Here is a 19,692-nt window from a genome sequence, read left to right on the forward strand (position 1 = left end):
ACAGAGACATTTTATATTCCTAGTTCTGGTGGTGTCGTTGAACGGCTAAGCTAATGCTAGCTAGGGTTTGTAGCAGGCTGCTAGGCCTGCTTTGGTAACACAGACGAGGACAGTGATTTCACAAATTCAGTTTTCGAGTTGATTCATCCAATTCAAGGAGGAAGTAGAAAACGAAAGGGAGATTAGCTGTGTTATGAAGCGTCTTCTTGAGTTTGTGTATATTCACTCTGAATCTCCCTCAGACAATATACATAGTCTGTGTGTGTGACTAGAGCAGAGGTGTCAAACCCACTTTCCCCAGGGGCCGCATCCAATCTCCCACCAGTTCCAGAGGGCCGCAATGAAAATGTATAAATTATCCTCTGTCAAAATGTGCCAAAATAGTCCTCTATCCATCATTTCTGGGGGAATTTGATGCTTCCTGACAGTCTAGCTTTTATTTAAAAGGATTATTAGCAACAAGCACACAGTCGATAAACTGTATGAATGTAGGTCCATTATCACGTTTCTGTTTGGTTTCAGTCATTGGAAAGTATATTCAGTTTGTTCCTGACTAGACGTTGGCGGTTGGTGCTGTACTAGTGTAGTTTCTGGTGTGTGACTCGACGTTGGTGCTGTACTAGTGTAGTTTCTGGTGTGTGACTAGACGGACGTTGGTGCTGTACTAGTGTAGTTTCTGGTGTGTGACTGGACGTTGGTGCTGTACTAGTGTAGTTTCTGGTGTGTGACTGGACGTTTGTGCTGTACTAGTGTAGTTTCTGGTGTGTGACTAGACGTTGGTGCTGTACTAGTGTAGTTTCTGGTGTGTGACTGGACGTTGGTGCTGTACTAGTGTAGTTTCTGGTGTGTGACTAGACGTTGGCGCTGTACTAGTGTAGTTTCTGGTGTGTGACTAGACGTTGGTGCTGTACTAGTGTAGTTTCTGGTGTGTGACTAGACGTTGGTGCTGTACTAGTGTAGTTTCTGGTGTGCGACTAGACGTTGGCGCTGTACTAGTGTAGTTTCTGGTGTGCGACTCGACGTTGGCGCTGTACTAGTGTAGTTTCTGGTGTGCGACTAGACGTTGGTGCTGTACTAGTGTAGTTTCTGGTGTGCGACTAGACGTTGGTGCTGTACTAGTGTAGTTTCTGGTGTGTGACTAGACGTTGGTGCTGTACTAGTGTAGTTTCTGGTGTGTGACTAGACGTTGGAGGTTGGTGCTGTACTAGTGTAGTTTCTGGTGTGTGACTAGACGGAGGTTGGTGCTGTACTAGTGTAGTGTCTGGTGTGTGACTAGACGGAGGTTGGTGCTGTAGTAGTGTAGTTTCTGGTGTGTGACTAGACGTTGGAGGTTGGTGCTGTACTAGTGTAGTTTCTGGTGTGTGACTAGACGTTGGAGGTTGGTGCTGTACTAGTGTAGTTTCTGGTGTGTGACTAGACGTTGGAGGTTGGTGCTGTACTAGTGTAGTTTCTGGTGTGTGACTAGACGTTGGAGGTTGGTGCTGTACTAGTGTAGTTTCTGGTGTGTGACTAGACGTTGGAGGTTGGTGCTGTACTAGTGTAGTTTCTGGTGTGCGACTAGACGGTGGTTGGTGCTGTACTAGTGTAGTTTCTGGTGTGCGACTAGACGTTGGTGCTGTACTAGTGTAGTTTCTGGTGTGCGACTAGACGTTGGTGCTGTACTAGTGTAGTTTCTGGTGTGCGACTAGACGTTGGTGCTGTACTAGTGTAGTTTCTGGTGTGTGACTAGACGTTGGTGCTGTACTAGTGTAGTTTCTGGTGTGTGACTAGACGTTGGAGGTTGGTGCTGTACTAGTGTAGTTTCTGGTGTGTGACTAGACGGAGGTTGGTGCTGTACTAGTGTAGTGTCTGGTGTGTGACTAGACGGAGGTTGGTGCTGTAGTAGTGTAGTTTCTGGTGTGTGACTCGACGTTGGAGGTTGGTGCTGTACTAGTGTAGTTTCTGGTGTGTGACTAGACGTTGGAGGTTGGTGCTGTACTAGTGTAGTTTCTGGTGTGTGACTAGACGTTGGAGGTTGGTGCTGTACTAGTGTAGTTTCTGGTGTGTGACTAGACGTTGGAGGTTGGTGCTGTACTAGTGTAGTTTCTGGTGTGTGACTAGACGTTGGAGGTTGGTGCTGTACTAGTGTAGTTTCTGGTGTGTGACTAGACGGTGGTTGGTGCTGTACTAGTGTAGTTTCTGGTGTGCGACTAGACGTTGGTGCTGTACTAGTGTAGTTTCTGGTGTGCGACTAGACGTTGGTGCTGTACTAGTGTAGTTTCTGGTGTGTGACTAGACGTTGGTGCTGTACTAGTGTAGTTTCTGGTGTGTGACTAGACGTTGGTGCTGTACTAGTGTAGTTTCTGGTGTGTGACTAGACGTTGGAGGTTGGTGCTGTACTAGTGTAGTTTCTGGTGTGTGACTAGACGTTGGAGGTTGGTGCTGTACTAGTGTAGTTTCTGGTGTGTGACTAGACGTTGGAGGTTGGTGCTGTACTAGTGTAGTTTCTGGTGTGTGACTAGACGTTGGAGGTTGGTGCTGTACTAGTGTAGTTTCTGGTGTGCGACTAGACGTTGGAGGTTGGTGCTGTACTAGTGTAGTTTCTGGTGTGCGACTAGACGGTGGTTGGTGCTGTACTAGTGTAGTTTCTGGTGTGCGACTAGACGTTGGTGCTGTACTAGTGTAGTTTCTGGTGTGCGACTAGACGTTGGTGCTGTACTAGTGTAGTTTCTGGTGTGCGACTAGACGTTGGTGCTGTACTAGTGTAGTTTCTGGTGTGTGACTAGACGTTGGTGCTGTACTAGTGTAGTTTCTGGTGTGTGACTAGACGTTGGAGGTTGGTGCTGTACTAGTGTAGTTTCTGGTGTGTGACTAGACGGAGGTTGGTGCTGTACTAGTGTAGTGTCTGGTGTGTGACTAGACGGAGGTTGGTGCTGTAGTAGTGTAGTTTCTGGTGTGTGACTAGACGTTGGAGGTTGGTGCTGTACTAGTGTAGTTTCTGGTGTGTGACTAGACGTTGGAGGTTGGTGCTGTACTAGTGTAGTTTCTGGTGTGTGACTAGACGTTGGAGGTTGGTGCTGTACTAGTGTAGTTTCTGGTGTGTGACTAGACGTTGGAGGTTGGTGCTGTACTAGTGTAGTTTCTGGTGTGTGACTAGACTTTGGAGGTTGGTGCTGTACTAGTGTAGTTTCTGGTGTGTGACTAGACGGTGGTTGGTGCTGTACTAGTGTAGTTTCTGGTGTGCGACTAGACGTTGGTGCTGTACTAGTGTAGTTTCTGGTGTGCGACTAGACGTTGGTGCTGTACTAGTGTAGTTTCTGGTGTGTGACTAGACGTTGGTGCTGTACTAGTGTAGTTTCTGGTGTGTGACTAGACGTTGGTGCTGTACTAGTGTAGTTTCTGGTGTGTGACTAGACGTTGGAGGTTGGTGCTGTACTAGTGTAGTTTCTGGTGTGTGACTAGACGTTGGAGGTTGGTGCTGTACTAGTGTAGTTTCTGGTGTGTGACTAGACGTTGGCGCTGTACTAGTGTAGTTTCTGGTGTGTGACTAGACGTTGGCGCTGTACTAGTGTAGTTTCTGGTGTGTGACTAGACGTTGGCGCTGTACTAGTGTAGTTTCTGGTGTGTGACTAGACGTTGGCGCTGTACTAGTGTAGTTTCTGGTGTGTGACTAGACGTTGGCGCTGTACTAGTGTAGTTTCTGGTGTGTGACTAGACGTTGGCGCTGTACTAGTGTAGTTTCTGGTGTGTGACTAGACGTTGGCGCTGTACTAGTGTAGTTTCTGGTGTGTGACTAGACGTTGGCGCTGTACTAGTGTAGTTTCTGGTGTGTGACTAGACGTTGGTGCTGTACTAGTGTAGTTTCTGGTGTGTGACTAGACGTTGGTGCTGTACTAGTGTAGTTTCTGGTGTGTGACTAGACGTTGGTGCTGTACTAGTGTAGTTTCTGGTGTGTGACTAGACGTTGGTGCTGTACTAGTGTAGTTTCTGGTGTGTGACTAGACGTTGGTGCTGTACTAGTGTAGTTTCTGGTGTGTGACTAGACGTTGGTGCTGTACTAGTGTAGTTTCTGGTGTGTGACTAGACGTTGGCGCTGTACTAGTGTAGTTTCTGGTGTGTGACTAGACGTTGGCGCTGTACTAGTGTAGTTTCTGGTGTGTGACTAGACGTTGGCGCTGTACTAGTGTAGTTTCTGGTGTGTGACTAGACGTTGGCGCTGTACTAGTGTAGTTTCTGGTGTGTGACTAGACGTTGGCGCTGTACTAGTGTAGTTTCTGGTGTGTGACTAGACGTTGGCGCTGTACTAGTGTAGTTTCTGGTGTGTGACTAGACGTTGGCGCTGTACTAGTGTAGTTTCTGGTGTGTGACTAGACGTTGGCGCTGTACTAGTGTAGTTTCTGGTGTGTGACTAGACGTTGGCGCTGTACTAGTGTAGTTTCTGGTGTGTGACTAGACGTTGGTGCTGTACTAGTGTAGTTTCTGGTGTGTGACTAGACGTTGGTGCTGTACTAGTGTAGTTTCTGGTGTGTGACTAGACGTTGGTGCTGTACTAGTGTAGTTTCTGGTGTGTGACTAGACGTTGGTGCTGTACTAGTGTAGTTTCTGGTGTGTGACTAGACGTTGGTGCTGTACTAGTGTAGTTTCTGGTGTGTGACTAGACGTTGGTGCTGTACTAGTGTAGTTTCTGGTGTGTGACTAGACGTTGGAGGTTGGTGCTGTACTAGTGTAGTTTCTGGTGTGTGACTAGACGTTGGAGGTTGGTGCTGTACTAGTGTAGTTTCTGGTGTGTGACTAGACGTTGGAGGTTGGTGCTGTACTAGTGTAGTTTCTGGTGTGTGACTAGACGTTGGAGGTTGGTGCTGTACTAGTGTAGTTTCTGGTGTGTGACTAGACGTTGGAGGTTGGTGCTGTACTAGTGTAGTTTCTGGTGTGCGACTAGACGGTGGTTGGTGCTGTACTAGTGTAGTTTCTGGTGTGCGACTAGACGTTGGTGCTGTACTAGTGTAGTTTCTGGTGTGCGACTAGACGTTGGTGCTGTACTAGTGTAGTTTCTGGTGTGTGACTAGACGTTGGTGCTGTACTAGTGTAGTTTCTGGTGTGTGACTAGACGTTGGTGCTGTACTAGTGTAGTTTCTGGTGTGTGACTAGACGTTGGTGCTGTACTAGTGTAGTTTCTGGTGTGTCACTAGACGTTGGTGCTGTACTAGTGTAGTTTCTGGTGTGCGACTAGACGTTGGTGCTGTACTAGTGTAGTTTCTGGTGTGCGACTAGACGTTGGTGCTGTACTAGTGTAGTTTCTGGTGTGTGACTAGACGTTGGTGCTGTACTAGTGTAGTTTCTGGTGTGTGACTAGACGTTGGTGCTGTACTAGTGTAGTTTCTGGTGTGTGACTAGACGTTGGTGCTGTACTAGTGTAGTTTCTGGTGTGTGACTAGACGTTGGTGCTGTACTAGTGTAGTTTCTGGTGTGTGACTAGACGTTGGTGCTGTACAAGTGTAGTTTCTGGTGTGTGACTAGACGTTGGTGCTGTACAAGTGTAGTTTCTGGTGTGTGACTAGACGTTGGAGGTTGGTGCTGTACTAGTGTAGTTTCTGGTGTGTGACTAGACGTTGGAGGTTGGTGCTGTACTAGTGTAGTTTCTGGTGTGTGACTAGACGTTGGAGGTTGGTGCTGTACTAGTGTAGTTTCTGGTGTGTGACTAGACGTTGGAGGTTGGTGCTGTACTAGTGTAGTTTCTGGTGTGTGACTAGACGTTGGAGGTTGGTGCTGTACTAGTGTAGTTTCTGGTGTGTGACTAGACGGTGGTTGGTGCTGTACTAGTGTAGTTTCTGGTGCGTGACTAGACGTTGGTGCTGTACTAGTGTAGTTTCTGGTGTGCGACTAGACGTTGGCGGTTGGTGCTGTAGTAGTGTAGTTTCTGGTGTGTGACTAGACGTTGGAGGTTGGTGCTGTACTAGTGTAGTTTCTGGTGTGTGACTAGACGTTGGAGGTTGGTGCTGTACTAGTGTAGTTTCTGGTGTGTGACTAGACGGTGGTTGGTGCTGTACTAGTGTAGTTTCTGGTGTGCGACTAGACGTTGGTGCTGTACTAGTGTAGTTTCTGGTGTGTGACTAGACGTTGGAGGTTGGTGCTGTACTAGTGTAGTTTCTGGTGTGTGACTAGACGTTGGAGGTTGGTGCTGTACTAGTGTAGTTTCTGGTGTGTGACTAGACGTTGGAGGTTGGTGCTGTACTAGTGTAGTTTCTGGTGTGTGACTAGACGGTGGTTGGTGCTGTACTAGTGTAGTTTCTGGTGTGCGACTAGACGTTGGTGCTGTACTAGTGTAGTTTCTGGTGTGCGACTAGACGTTGGTGCTGTACTAGTGTAGTTTCTGGTGTGTGACTAGACGTTGGTGCTGTACTAGTGTAGTTTGTGGTGTGTGACTAGACGATAGTGCTGTACTAGTGTAGTTTCTGTGTGACTAGACGTTGGAGGTTGGTGCTGTACTAGTGTAGTTTCTGGTGTGTGACTAGACGTTGGAGGTTGGTGCTGTACTAGTGTAGTTTCTGGTGTGTGACTAGACGGTGGCGCTGTACTAGTGTAGTTTCTGGTGTGTGACTAGACGTTGGCGCTGTACTAGTGTAGTTTCTGGTGTGTGACTAGACGTTGGCGCTGTACTAGTGTAGTTTCTGGTGTGTGACTAGACGTTGGCGCTGTACTAGTGTAGTTTCTGGTGTGTGACTAGACGTTGGTGCTGTACTAGTGTAGTTTCTGGTGTGTGACTAGACGTTGGTGCTGTACTAGTGTAGTTTCTGGTGTGTGACTAGACGTTGGTGCTGTACTAGTGTAGTTTCTGGTGTGTGACTAGACGTTGGTGCTGTACTAGTGTAGTTTCTGGTGTGTGACTAGACGTTGGTGCTGTACTAGTGTAGTTTCTGGTGTGTGACTAGACGTTGGTGCTGTACTAGTGTAGTTTCTGGTGTGTGACTAGACGTTGGTGCTGTACTAGTGTAGTTTCTGGTGTGTGACTAGACGTTGGCGCTGTACTAGTGTAGTTTCTGGTGTGTGACTAGACGTTGGCGCTGTACTAGTGTAGTTTCTGGTGTGTGACTAGACGTTGGCGCTGTACTAGTGTAGTTTCTGGTGTGTGACTAGACGTTGGCGCTGTACTAGTGTAGTTTCTGGTGTGTGACTAGACGTTGGCGCTGTACTAGTGTAGTTTCTGGTGTGTGACTAGACGTTGGCGCTGTACTAGTGTAGTTTCTGGTGTGTGACTAGACGTTGGCGCTGTACTAGTGTAGTTTCTGGTGTGTGACTAGACGTTGGCGCTGTACTAGTGTAGTTTCTGGTGTGTGACTAGACGTTGGCGCTGTACTAGTGTAGTTTCTGGTGTGTGACTAGACGTTGGCGCTGTACTAGTGTAGTTTCTGGTGCGTGACTAGACGTTGGTGCTGTACTAGTGTAGTTTCTGGTGTGCGACTAGACGTTGGCGGTTGGTGCTGTAGTAGTGTAGTTTCTGGTGTGTGACTAGACGTTGGAGGTTGGTGCTGTACTAGTGTAGTTTCTGGTGTGTGACTAGACGTTGGAGGTTGGTGCTGTACTAGTGTAGTTTCTGGTGTGTGACTAGACGGTGGTTGGTGCTGTACTAGTGTAGTTTCTGGTGTGCGACTAGACGTTGGTGCTGTACTAGTGTAGTTTCTGGTGTGTGACTAGACGTTGGAGGTTGGTGCTGTACTAGTGTAGTTTCTGGTGTGTGACTAGACGTTGGAGGTTGGTGCTGTACTAGTGTAGTTTCTGGTGTGCGACTAGACGTTGGAGGTTGGTGCTGTACTAGTGTAGTTTCTGGTGTGCGACTAGACGTTGGTGCTGTACTAGTGTAGTTTCTGGTGTGCGACTAGACGTTGGTGCTGTACTAGTGTAGTTTCTGGTGTGTGACTAGACGTTGGTGCTGTACTAGTGTAGTTTCTGGTGTGTGACTAGACGTTGGTGCTGTACTAGTGTAGTTTCTGGTGTGTGACTAGACGTTGGAGGTTGGTGCTGTACTAGTGTAGTTTCTGGTGTGTGACTAGACGTTGGAGGTTGGTGCTGTACTAGTGTAGTTTCTGGTGTGTGACTAGACGGTGGCGCTGTACTAGTGTAGTTTCTGGTGTGTGACTAGACGTTGGCGCTGTACTAGTGTAGTTTCTGGTGTGTGACTAGACGTTGGCGCTGTACTAGTGTAGTTTCTGGTGTGTGACTAGACGTTGGCGCTGTACTAGTGTAGTTTCTGGTGTGTGACTAGACGTTGGTGCTGTACTAGTGTAGTTTCTGGTGTGTGACTAGACGTTGGTGCTGTACTAGTGTAGTTTCTGGTGTGTGACTAGACGTTGGTGCTGTACTAGTGTAGTTTCTGGTGTGTGACTAGACGTTGGTGCTGTACTAGTGTAGTTTCTGGTGTGTGACTAGACGTTGGTGCTGTACTAGTGTAGTTTCTGGTGTGTGACTAGACGTTGGTGCTGTACTAGTGTAGTTTCTGGTGTGTGACTAGACGTTGGTGCTGTACTAGTGTAGTTTCTGGTGTGTGACTAGACGTTGGCGCTGTACTAGTGTAGTTTCTGGTGTGTGACTAGACGTTGGCGCTGTACTAGTGTAGTTTCTGGTGTGTGACTAGACGTTGGCGCTGTACTAGTGTAGTTTCTGGTGTGTGACTAGACGTTGGTGCTGTACTAGTGTAGTTTCTGGTGTGTGACTAGACGTTGGTGCTGTACTAGTGTAGTTTCTGGTGTGTGACTAGACGTTGGTGCTGTACTAGTGTAGTTTCTGGTGTGTGACTAGACGTTGGTGCTGTACTAGTGTAGTTTCTGGTGTGTGACTAGACGTTGGTGCTGTACTAGTGTAGTTTCTGGTGTGTGACTAGACGTTGGTGCTGTACTAGTGTAGTTTCTGGTGTGTGACTAGACGTTGGTGCTGTACTAGTGTAGTTTCTGGTGTGTGACTAGACGTTGGTGCTGTACTAGTGTAGTTTCTGGTGTGTGACTAGACGTTGGTGCTGTACTAGTGTAGTTTCTGGTGTGTGACTAGACGTTGGTGCTGTACTAGTGTAGTTTCTGGTGTGTGACTAGACGTTGGTGCTGTACTAGTGTAGTTTCTGGTGTGTGACTAGATGGAGGTTGGTGCTGTACTAGTGTAGTGTCTGGTGTGTGACTAGACGGAGGTTGGTGCTGTAGTAGTGTAGTTTCTGGTGTGTGACTAGACGTTGGAGGTTGGTGCTGTACTAGTGTAGTTTCTGGTGTGTGACTAGACGTTGGAGGTTGGTGCTGTACTAGTGTAGTTTCTGGTGTGTGACTAGACGTTGGTGCTGTACTAGTGTAGTTTCTGGTGTGTGACTAGACGTTGGAGGTTGGTGCTGTACTAGTGTAGTTTCTGGTGTGCGACTAGACGGTGGTTGGTGCTGTACTAGTGTAGTTTCTGGTGTGCGACTAGACGTTGGTGCTGTACTAGTGTAGTTTCTGGTGTGCGACTAGACGTTGGTGCTGTACTAGTGTAGTTTCTGGTGTGCGACTAGACGTTGGTGCTGTACTAGTGTAGTTTCTGGTGTGTGACTAGACGTTGGTGCTGTACTAGTGTAGTTTCTGGTGTGTGACTAGACGTTGGTGCTGTACTAGTGTAGTTTCTGGTGTGTGACTAGACGTTGGTGCTGTACTAGTGTAGTTTCTGGTGTGTGACTAGACGTTGGTGCTGTACTAGTGTAGTTTCTGGTGTGCGACTAGACGTTGGTGCTGTACTAGTGTAGTTTCTGGTGTGTGACTAGACGTTGGTGCTGTACTAGTGTAGTTTCTGGTGTGTGACTAGACGTTGGTGCTGTACTAGTGTAGTTTCTGGTGTGTGACTAGACGTTGGTGCTGTACTAGTGTAGTTTCTGGTGTGTGACTAGACGTTGGTGCTGTACTAGTGTAGTGTCTGGTGTGTGACTAGACGGAGGTTGGTGCTGTAGTAGTGTAGTTTCTGGTGTGTGACTAGATGTTGGAGGTTGGTGCTGTACTAGTGTAGTTTCTGGTGTGTGACTAGACGTTGGAGGTTGGTGCTGTACTAGTGTAGTTTCTGGTGTGTGACTAGACGTTGGAGGTTGGTGCTGTACTAGTGTAGTTTCTGGTGTGTGACTAGACGTTGGAGGTTGGTGCTGTACTAGTGTAGTTTCTGGTGTGTGACTAGACGGTGGTTGGTGCTGTACTAGTGTAGTTTCTGGTGCGTGACTAGACGTTGGTGCTGTACTAGTGTAGTTTCTGGTGTGCGACTAGACGTTGGCGGTTGGTGCTGTAGTAGTGTAGTTTCTGGTGTGTGACTAGACGTTGGAGGTTGGTGCTGTACTAGTGTAGTTTCTGGTGTGTGACTAGACGTTGGAGGTTGGTGCTGTACTAGTGTAGTTTCTGGTGTGTGACTAGACGTTGGAGGTTGGTGCTGTACTAGTGTAGTTTCTGGTGTGTGACTAGATGTTGGTGCTGTACTAGTGTAGTTTCTGGTGTGCGACTAGACGTTGGCGGTTGGTGCTGTACTAGTGTAGTTTCTGGTGTGTGACTAGATGTTGGAGGTTGGTGCTGTACTAGTGTAGTTTCTGGTGTGCGACTAGACGTTGGCGGTTGGTGCTGTAGTAGTGTAGTTTCTGGTGTGTGACTAGACGTTGGAGGTTGGTGCTGTACTAGTGTAGTTTCTGGTGTGTGACTAGACGTTGGAGGTTGGTGCTGTACTAGTGTAGTTTCTGGTGTGTGACTAGACGTTGGAGGTTGGTGCTGTACTAGTGTAGTTTCTGGTGTGTGACTAGATGTTGGTGCTGTACTAGTGTAGTTTCTGGTGTGCGACTAGACGTTGGCGGTTGGTGCTGTACTAGTGTAGTTTCTGGTGTGTGACTAGATGTTGGAGGTTGGTGCTGTACTAGTGTAGTTTCTGGTGTGTGACTAGACGTTGGAGGTTGGTGCTGTACTAGTGTAGTTTCTGGTGTGTGACTAGACGTTGGAGGTTGGTGCTGTACTAGTGTAGTTTCTGGTGTGTGACTAGACGTTGGAGGTTGGTGCTGTACTAGTGTAGTTTCTGGTGTGTGACTAGACGTTGGAGGTTGGTGCTGTACTAGTAGTTTCTGGTGTGTGATTAGACGTCGGTGCTGTACTAGTGTAGTTTCTGGTGTGTGACTAGACGTTGGTGCTGTACTAGTGTAGTTTCTGGTGTGTGACTAGACGTTGGAGGTTGGTGCTGTACTAGTGTAGTTTCTGGTGTGTGACTAGACGTTGGAGGTTGGTGCTGTACTAGTGTAGTTTCTGGTGTGTGACTAGACGTTGGAGGTTGGTGCTGTACTAGTGTAGTTTCTGGTGTGTGACTAGACGTTGGAGGTTGGTGCTGTACTAGTAGTTTCTGGTGTGTGACTAGACGTTGGAGGTTGGTGCTGTACTAGTGTAGTTTCTGGTGTGTGACTAGACGTTGGAGGTTGGTGCTGTACTAGTGTAGTTTCTGGTGTGTGACTAGACGTTGGAGGTTGGTGCTGTACTAGTAGTTTCTGGTGTGTGATTAGACGTTGGTGCTGTACTAGTGTAGTTTCTGGTGTGTGACTAGACGTTGGAGGTTGGTGCTGTACTAGTAGTTTCTGGTGTGTGATTAGATAACTGTCTGTAACATGAAGGGAACACCAGTTACAACTGTAACTACTGGGGCTATCAGAATGACCACGCGGTGCTACAGTGTAACAGTTACACTTTCAGGGCTGTGGCCACTGACATGTGTCCAAAATATGGCAAGGCATTATGGAACTCAGAGTGCATAGTGTTGCCCGAGGAGGGGGAGATTCAGAGTGCATGGTGTTGCCCGAGGAGGGGGAGATTCAGAGTGCATAGTGTTGCCCGAGGAGGGGGAGATTCAGAGTGCATAGTGTTGCCCGAGGAGGGGGAGATTCAGAGTGCATAGTGTTGCCCGAGGAGGGGGAGATTCAGAGTGCATAGTGTTGCCCGAGGAGGGGGAGATTCAGAGTGCATTGTGTTGCCTGAGGAAGTAGTGAACTATATAGAGAATAGGGTTTTGGATTCTGGTCAAAAGTAGTGCACTATATAGAGAATAGGGTTTTGGATTCTGGTCAAAAGTAGTGAACTATATAGAGAATAGGGTTTTGGATTCTGGTCAAAAGTAGTGCACTATACAGGGAATAGGGTTTTGGATTCTGGTCAAAAGTAGTGCACTATACAGGGAATAGGGTTTTGGATTCTGGTCAAAAGTAGTGCACTATACAGGGAATAGGGTTTTGGATTCTGGTCAAAAGTAGTGAACTATATAGGGAATAGGGTGCCATTCTGGTCAATAGTAGTGCACTATACAGGGAATAGGGTGCCGCCTGGGATGCAGGAAGGATTCAGAGAGAAATCCATGCAAGAGCAGCAGGATAGAGAGAAGGGAAGGGAGCTCTACAATCAATACATTTCACGTGCTTCCAGACGAAATAAACCATCTAATTGATTTCTTTCATTAGAAAACGGTGCCCCATAGAAGTACCAGTGAAATGTATTAGGGGTGTACAAATAAACATTTACATTGAATTAAACTACCTAATAAAACTGAACTACACCACACAGAAAAAGGTAGGAGAAGAAAGGGTTAATTAATGATCAATTGAGAAAACAGTTAACAAGCAACAACAAAAAAAGGTCTCCAAACTGTCTGCTTCCTGATTCTATACCCTTCTCCTGAAGGGTGCACTTGCACACTCCCCATCGTGGGTTTAAAAAGCACCGGCCCAGCGCCGCCTAAGCACCGGCCCAGCGCCGCCTAAGCACCGGCCCAGCGCCGCCTAAGCACCGGCCCAGCGCCGCCTAAGCACCGGCCCAGCGCCGCCTAAGCACCGGCCCAGCGCCGCCTAAGCACCGGCCCAGCGCCGCCTAAGCACCGGCCCAGAGCCGCCTAAGCACCGGCCCAGAGCCGCCTAAGCACCGGCCCAGAGCCGCCTAAGCACCGGCCCAGCGCCGCCTAAGCACCAGACCAGCGCCGCCTAAGCACCGGCCCAGCGCCGCCTAAGCACCGGCCCAGCGACGGCTAAGCACCGGACCAACACCGGCTAAGCACCGGACCAACACCGGACCAGCGCCGCCTAAGCATCGGACCAACGCCGCCTAAGTACCGGACCAGCGGCGGCTAAGCACCGGACCAACACCGGACCAGCGCCGGCTAAGCACCGGCTGGACGAAGTCAGTTTCCATCATTCTGAAATCCATGATGGGGAGCGTAAGAGTCTTCAAGAGAAGGATAGACAATTGAAACGCAGACTTTATTCCTATGAAGCTCATACACACTCCTATGTTATTCTCCCACCTAACAGAGTAGGGTGAAGTTGCCCGTAGACACTGATCTTGGGTCAGATTAGCATGGGGGAGGGAAAGCTGATTCTAGATCTGTACCTCGGGGGAACCTCACCCCCTGAGTCCTTAAAACCCCAACAGTGTGCAGTCACAGTGCAACAGCTGCAAAACCAACCAGCCCCCCCCCCCCCCCCCAAACCAAGCAAAAATGTTGAACAAACGTTCAGCAAACTTTCCCTCTTACCTTCTCAGTCTGGCTGAGCAGAAAGTGGTGGAAATGGGGATCATCCCGTACTGGCTACAATGGAAGAGAGTTCAACTGTTGAAATGGGGATCATCATGAACTGGCTACAATGGAAGAGACTTCAGTATTCTCTAAACTGGTAGTACTACTAGTGGTATTCTCTAAACTGGTAGTACTACTAGTGGTATTCTCTAAACCTCTAGTGGTATTCTCTAAACCGGTAGTACAACTAGCTGTATTCTCTAAACCGGTAGTACAACTAGCGATATTCTCTAAACCTCTAGCGGTATTCTCTAAACCTCTAGCGGTATTCTCTAAACCTCTAGCGGTATTCTCTAAACCTCTAGCGGTATTCTCTAAACCTCTAGCGGTATTCTCTAAACCTCTAGCGGTATTCTCTAAACCTCTAGCGGTATTCTCTAAACCTCTAGCGGTATTCTCTAAACCTCTAGCGGTATTCTCTAAACCTCTAGCGGTATTCTCTAAACTGGTAGTATGACCAGTGGTATTCTCTAAACCTCTAGTGGTATTCTCTAAACTGGTAGTACTACTAGCAGTATTGTCTAAACCACTAGCAGTATTATCTAAACCAGTGTTTCCCAAACCCTGGTCCCCCAGTACCCCCAACCCTGGTCCCCCAGTACCCCCAACCCTGGTCCCCCAGTACCCCCAACCCTGGTCCCCCAGTACCCCCAACCCTGGTCCTCCAGTACCCCCAACCCTGGTCCTCCAGTACCCCCAACCCTGGTCCTCCAGTACCCCCAACAGAACACGTTGTTATTGTAACCCTGGACATGCACACCTGATTCAACTGGTCAACTAATCATCAAGTCCTCAATGAGTTGAATGAGGTGTCTTTGTCCAGGGATACAACTAAACTGTACTGTTGGGGTACTGGAGGACCAGGGTTGGGGCTACTGGAGGACCAGGGTTGGAAAAGACGGCTCTAACCACCCACCGCTACCCGTATTCTCCAACCTCCCACCGCTACCCGTATTCTCCCACCGCTAACCCGTATCCTCCAACCTCCCACCGCTAACCCGTATCCTCCAACCTCCCACCGCTAACCCGTATCCTCCAACCTCCCACCGCTAACCCGTATCCTCCAACCTCCCACCGCTAACCCGTATCCTCCAACCTCCCACCGCTAACCCGTATCCTCCAACCTCCCACCGCTAACCCGTATCCTCCAACCTCCCACCGCTAACCAGTATCCTCCAACCTCCCACCGCTAACCAGTACAGTATCCTCTAACCTCCCACCGCTAACCAGTACAGTATCCTCTAACCTCCCACCACTACCCGTATCCTCTAACCTCCCACCACTACCCGTATCCTCTAACCTCCCACCACTACCCGTATCCTCTAACCTCCCACCACTACCCGTATCCTCTAACCTCCCACCACTACCCGTATCCTCTAACCTCCCACCACTACCCGTATCCTCTAACCTCCCACCACTACCCGTATCCTCTAACATCCCACCACTACCCGTATCCTCTAACATCCCACCACTACCAGTATCCTCTAACCTCCCACCACTACCAGTATCCTCTAACCTCCCACCACTACCAGTATCCTCTAACCTCCCACCGCTAACCCATATTCTCCAACCTCCCACCGCTAACCAGTATCCTCCAACCTCCCACCGCTAACCCGTATCCTCCAACCTCCCACCACTACCAGTATCCTCTAACCTCCCTCTATGGATTCCACATGACTGGGAATACAGATAAACATCTATTTGTCACAGATACCTTAATAATAATAAAAACTAGGGGCGTGGATCAGAAAACCAGTCAGTATCTGGTGTGACCAACATTTTCCTGAAACATGAGGTGATGGCGGCGGATGAATGGCAGGACAATGTCACGGTATGTCTGTGCATTCAAATTGCCATCGATAAAATTGCGTCCGTTGTCCACAGCTTATGGCTGCCCATCCCACCATGGGTCACATTGAACAACGCTGACATCAGCAAACCACTCGCCCACACGACGCCATACACGTGATCTGCAGTTGTGAGGCGGGTTGGACGTACTGCCAAAATCTCTATAGTAGAGAAATGAACATTTAATTATCTGGCAACAGCTCTGGTGGACATTCCTGCAGTCAGCATGCCAATTGCACGCTCCCTCAAAACTTGGGAGACATCTGTGGCATTGTGTTGTGTAACAAAACTACACATTTTAGAGTGGCCTTTTATTGTCCCCAGCACAAGGTGCACCTGTGTAATGATCATGCTGTGTAATCAGGTTCTTGATAAATACACACAAAAGTATGTGGACACCCCTTCAAATGAGGAGTCGGCTATTTCAGCCACACCCATTGCTGGCAGGTGTATAAAAAAAAATCGAGCACACAGCCATGCAATCTCCACAGGCTAACATTGGCAGTAGAATGGCCCGTACTGAAGAGCTCAGTCATTTTTAATGCGGCACCGTTATAGGATGCCACCTTTCCAACTAGCCAGTTTGTCTTATTTCTGACCTGCTGGAGCTGCCCTGGACAACTGTAAATGCTGTTATTGTGAAGTGGAAATGTCTAGGAGCATCAAAGGCTCAGCTGCGACCTGGTAGGCCACACGAGCTCACAGAAGGGGGCTGCCGAGCGCTGAGAAATAAGCTTTTTGTGCGTATGGAACATTTCTGGGATCTTTTATTTCAGCTCATGAAACTTGGGACCAACACTTTACATGTTGAGTTTATATTTTTGCTCCATGTAGCAGCAGCAGCAGTAGTAGTAGCAGCAGTAGTAGTAGCAGCAGCAGTAGTAGCAGCAGCAGTAGTAGCAGCAGTAGCAGTAGTAGCAGCAGCAGTAGTAGTAATAGTAGTAGAAGCAGTAGTAGTAGTAGTAGTAGTAGTAGCAGCAGTAGTAGTTACTATATTAGTAGTAGCAGTAGTAGTAGTAGTAGTAGCAGTAGCAGCTATATTAGTAGTCGTAGCAGTAGTAGTGGCAGTAGTAGCAGCAGCAGTAGCAGCAGCAGTAGTAGTGGCAGTAGTAGCAGCAGCAGTAGTAGCAGCAGTAGTAGTAACTATATTAGTAGTAGCAGTAGCAGCAGCAGCTATATTAGTAGTCGTAGTAGTAGCAGCAGCAGTAGTAGCAGTAGTAGTAGCAGGAGCAGCAGTAGTAGTAACTATATTAGTAGCAGCAGCAGTAGTAGTGGCAGTAGTAGCAGCAGTAGTAGTAACTATATTAGTAGCAGCAGTAGTAGTGGCAGTAGTAGCAGCAGCAGTAACTATATTAGTAGCAGCAGTAGTAGTGGCAGTAGTAGCAGCAGCAGTAGTAGCAGCAGTAGTAGTAACTATATTAGTAGTAGCAGTAGCAGCAGCAGCTATATTGGTGGTGGTGGTGGCGGTGGCGGTGGTGGCGGTGGCGGTGGTAGCGGTGGTAGCGGTGGCGGTGGTAGCGGTGGTAGTGGCGGTGGTGGTAACTATATTGGTGGTAGCGGTGGTGTGGCAGCGGCGGCTATATTGGTGGTGGTGGTGGCGGTGGTAGTGGCGGCGGTGGTGGTAGTGGTAGCGGTGGTGGTAGCGGTGGTAGCGGCGGCGGTGGTGGCGGTGGTGGTGGTGGTGGCGGCGGTGGTAACTATATTGGTGGTGGCGGTGGTAGTGGTAGCGGTGGCGGCTATATTAGTGGTCGTGGTGGTAGTGGCAGCAGCGCGTGGTGGCAGCAGCGGTGGCGGCGGTGGTAGTGGCAGCAGCGGCGGCGGTAACTATATTGGTAGCAGCAGCGGTGGTGGTGGCGGTGGTGGTGGCGGCGGTGGCAGCGGCAGCGGTGGTGGTAGTGGCCGCGGCAGTGGTAACTATATTAGTGGCAGCGGTAGCGGTGTAGTGGTAGTGGTAGTGGTAGCAGCAGCGGCAGCAGCGGTGGTGGTAGCAGCGGTGGCAGCGGCAGTGGCGGTGGTGGTGGCAGCGGCGGTGGTAACTATATTGGTAGCGGTGGTAGTGGTGGCGGTGGTAGTGGCGGTGGTAGTAGCGGCGGCGGTGGTAACTATATTGGTGGCAGCGGTGGCAGCGGCGGTGGTGGTAGTGGTAGTGGTGGTGGTAGTGGCAGCGGCAGCGGTGGTGGTAGTGGCAGCGGTGGCAGCGGCGGTGGTAACTATATTGGTAGCAGCGGTGGTAGTGGCGGTGGTAGTAACTATATTAGTAGTAGCAGTGGTAGCGGTGGCGGTGGCAGCTATATTAGTGGTAGCAGTGGCAGTGGCGGTGGTAGTGGCAGCGGCGGTGGCGGTGGTGGCGGTGGTAGTGGTAGTGGCAGCGGTAACTATATTAGTGGTAGCGGTGGTAGTGGTGGTGGCAGCGGCTATGTTAGTGGTAGCGGTGGTGGCGGTGGTGGTGGCGGCGGTGGTGGTGGCGGCGGTGGTAGCGGCGGCGGCGGTGGTAGCGGCGGTGGTGGTGGTGGTGGTGGCGGCGGTGGTGGTAACTATATTGGTGGTGGTGGTGGTGGCGGTGGCGGCGGCGGTGGTGGTGGTGGCGGTGGCGGCGGCGGTGGTGGTGGCGGCGGTGGATATGGTGGTGGTAGCGGCGGTGGTGGCGGCGGTGGTGGCGGTGGTAGTGGTAGTGGCGCCGCGGCGGCGGCGGTGGTGGTGGCGGTGGTGGCGGCGGCGGTGGTGGTGGCGGCGGTGGCTATGGTGGTGGTGGCGGCGGTGGTAGCGGCGGTGGTGGCGGTGGTGGTGGTGGTGGCAGCGGCGGTGGTGGTGGTGGCGGTGGTGGTGGCGGTGGCGGCGGCGGTGGTGGCGGCGGCGGTGGCTATGGTGGTGGTGGCGGCGGTGGTGGCGGCGGTGGTGGCGGTGGTGGTGGTGGTGGTGGCGGTGGTGGGGCGGCGGCGCGGTGGCGGTGGTGGCGGCGGTGGTGGCGGTGGTGGTGGCGGCGGTGGTGGTAACTATATTGGTGGTGGTGGTGGTGGCGGTGGCGGCGGCGGTGGTGGTGGTGGCGGTGGCGGCGGCGGTGGTGGTGGCAGCGGTGGATATGGTGGTGGTGGCGGCGGTGGTGGCGGCGGTGGTGCGGTGGTGGTGGTGGTGGCGGCGGCGGCGGCGGTGGTGGTGGCGGTGGTGGCGGCGGCGGTGGTGGTGGCGGCGGTGGCTATGGTGGTGGTAGCGGCGGTGGTGGCAGCGGTGGTGGCGGTGGTGGTGGTGGTGGCGGCGGCGGTGGTGGTGGTGGCGGTGGTAGTGGCGGTGGCGGCGGCGGTGGTGGCGGCGGCGGTGGCTATGGTGGTGGTGGCGGCGGTGGTAGCGGCGGTGGTAGCGGTGGTGGTGGTGGTGGTGGCGGTGGTGAGGCGGCAGCGGCGGTAGCGGTGTAGCGGTTGTGTAGCGGCAGCGGCGGTGGTGGTGGTAGTAGTGGTGTGGCGGTGGCGGTAGCGGTGGTAGCGGTGGTAGAGGCGGCGGCGGCGGTGGCGGTGGTGGCGGTGGTGGTGGCGGCGGTGGTAGTGGTAGTGGTGGCGGCGGCAGCGGGTAGCAACGGCGGCGGTGGTAGCGGCGGTGGTGGTGGTGGTAGTGGGGCGGCGGCGGTGGTAGGGCGGTGGCGGTGGTGGTGGCAGCGGCGGCGGTAGTAGTGTGGCGGCGGTGGTAGTGGCGGCGGTGGTGGTGGTAGCGGTGGTGGTGGTAGCGGCGGTGGTAGTGGCAGCGGCGGCGGCGGTGGTGGTGGGGCGGTGGCGGTGGTGGTGGTGGTGGCGGCGGCGGCGGTGGTGGTAGCGGCGGTGGTGGTGGTGGCGGTGGTGGCGCGGTGGCAGCGGCGGCGGTGGTGGTAGTGGCGGCGGCGGCGGTGGTGGTAGCAGCGGTGGTGGTAGCGGCGGCGGTGGTGGTAGTGGCGGCGGTAGCAGCGGCGGCGGTGGTGGTGGCAGCGGTGGCGGCGGTGGTGGTGGTGGCAGAGTAGCGGCGGTGGTGGTGTAGCGGCGGCGGTGTGGTGGTGGCGGCGGTGGTAGTGGCGCGGCGGTAGTAGTAGTAGCGGTGGTAGCGGCGGCGGTAGCGGTAGGGCAGCGGTAGTAGTAGTGGCGGTAGTAGTTGCGGTAGTAGTGGTTGCGGTAGTAGTAGTAGTAGTAGCAGCGGTGGTTGCGGTGGTAGCAGCGGTAGTAGTAGTAGCAGCGGCGGTGGTAGTGGCGGTGCAGGCGGTGGTAGTGGCGGTGGTAGTGGCAGCGGTGGTTGCGGCGGTGGTAGTGGCGGCGGCGGCGGTAGTGGTGGCGGCAG

At 51.4% G+C, this 19,692-nt stretch overlaps 1 protein-coding gene across 10 annotated transcripts in view; it reads right to left on the minus strand.

Moving 5' to 3' along the window:
* The window catches only part of LOC135538325 (cytokine-like nuclear factor N-PAC), a 46,736-nt gene that overhangs the window by 18,122 nt on the left and 8,922 nt on the right, over positions 1-19,692 (minus strand). For 6 of the 10 annotated variants that reach the window (XM_064964253.1, XM_064964248.1, XM_064964251.1 and 3 more), the window contains one exon: positions 13,510-13,563. The exons of the other annotated variants lie outside the window; for them this stretch is intronic. In XM_064964253.1, coding sequence (XP_064820325.1) covers positions 13,510-13,563 — 54 coding nt within the window. The remainder of the gene's footprint in view (positions 1-13,509; positions 13,564-19,692) is intronic. 10 annotated transcript variants of the gene reach the window in all.

The sequence above is a fragment of the Oncorhynchus masou genome, unplaced genomic scaffold (genome assembly GCF_036934945.1).
Source record: "Oncorhynchus masou masou isolate Uvic2021 unplaced genomic scaffold, UVic_Omas_1.1 unplaced_scaffold_941, whole genome shotgun sequence".
Taxonomy (NCBI): Eukaryota; Metazoa; Chordata; class Actinopteri; order Salmoniformes; family Salmonidae; genus Oncorhynchus; species Oncorhynchus masou.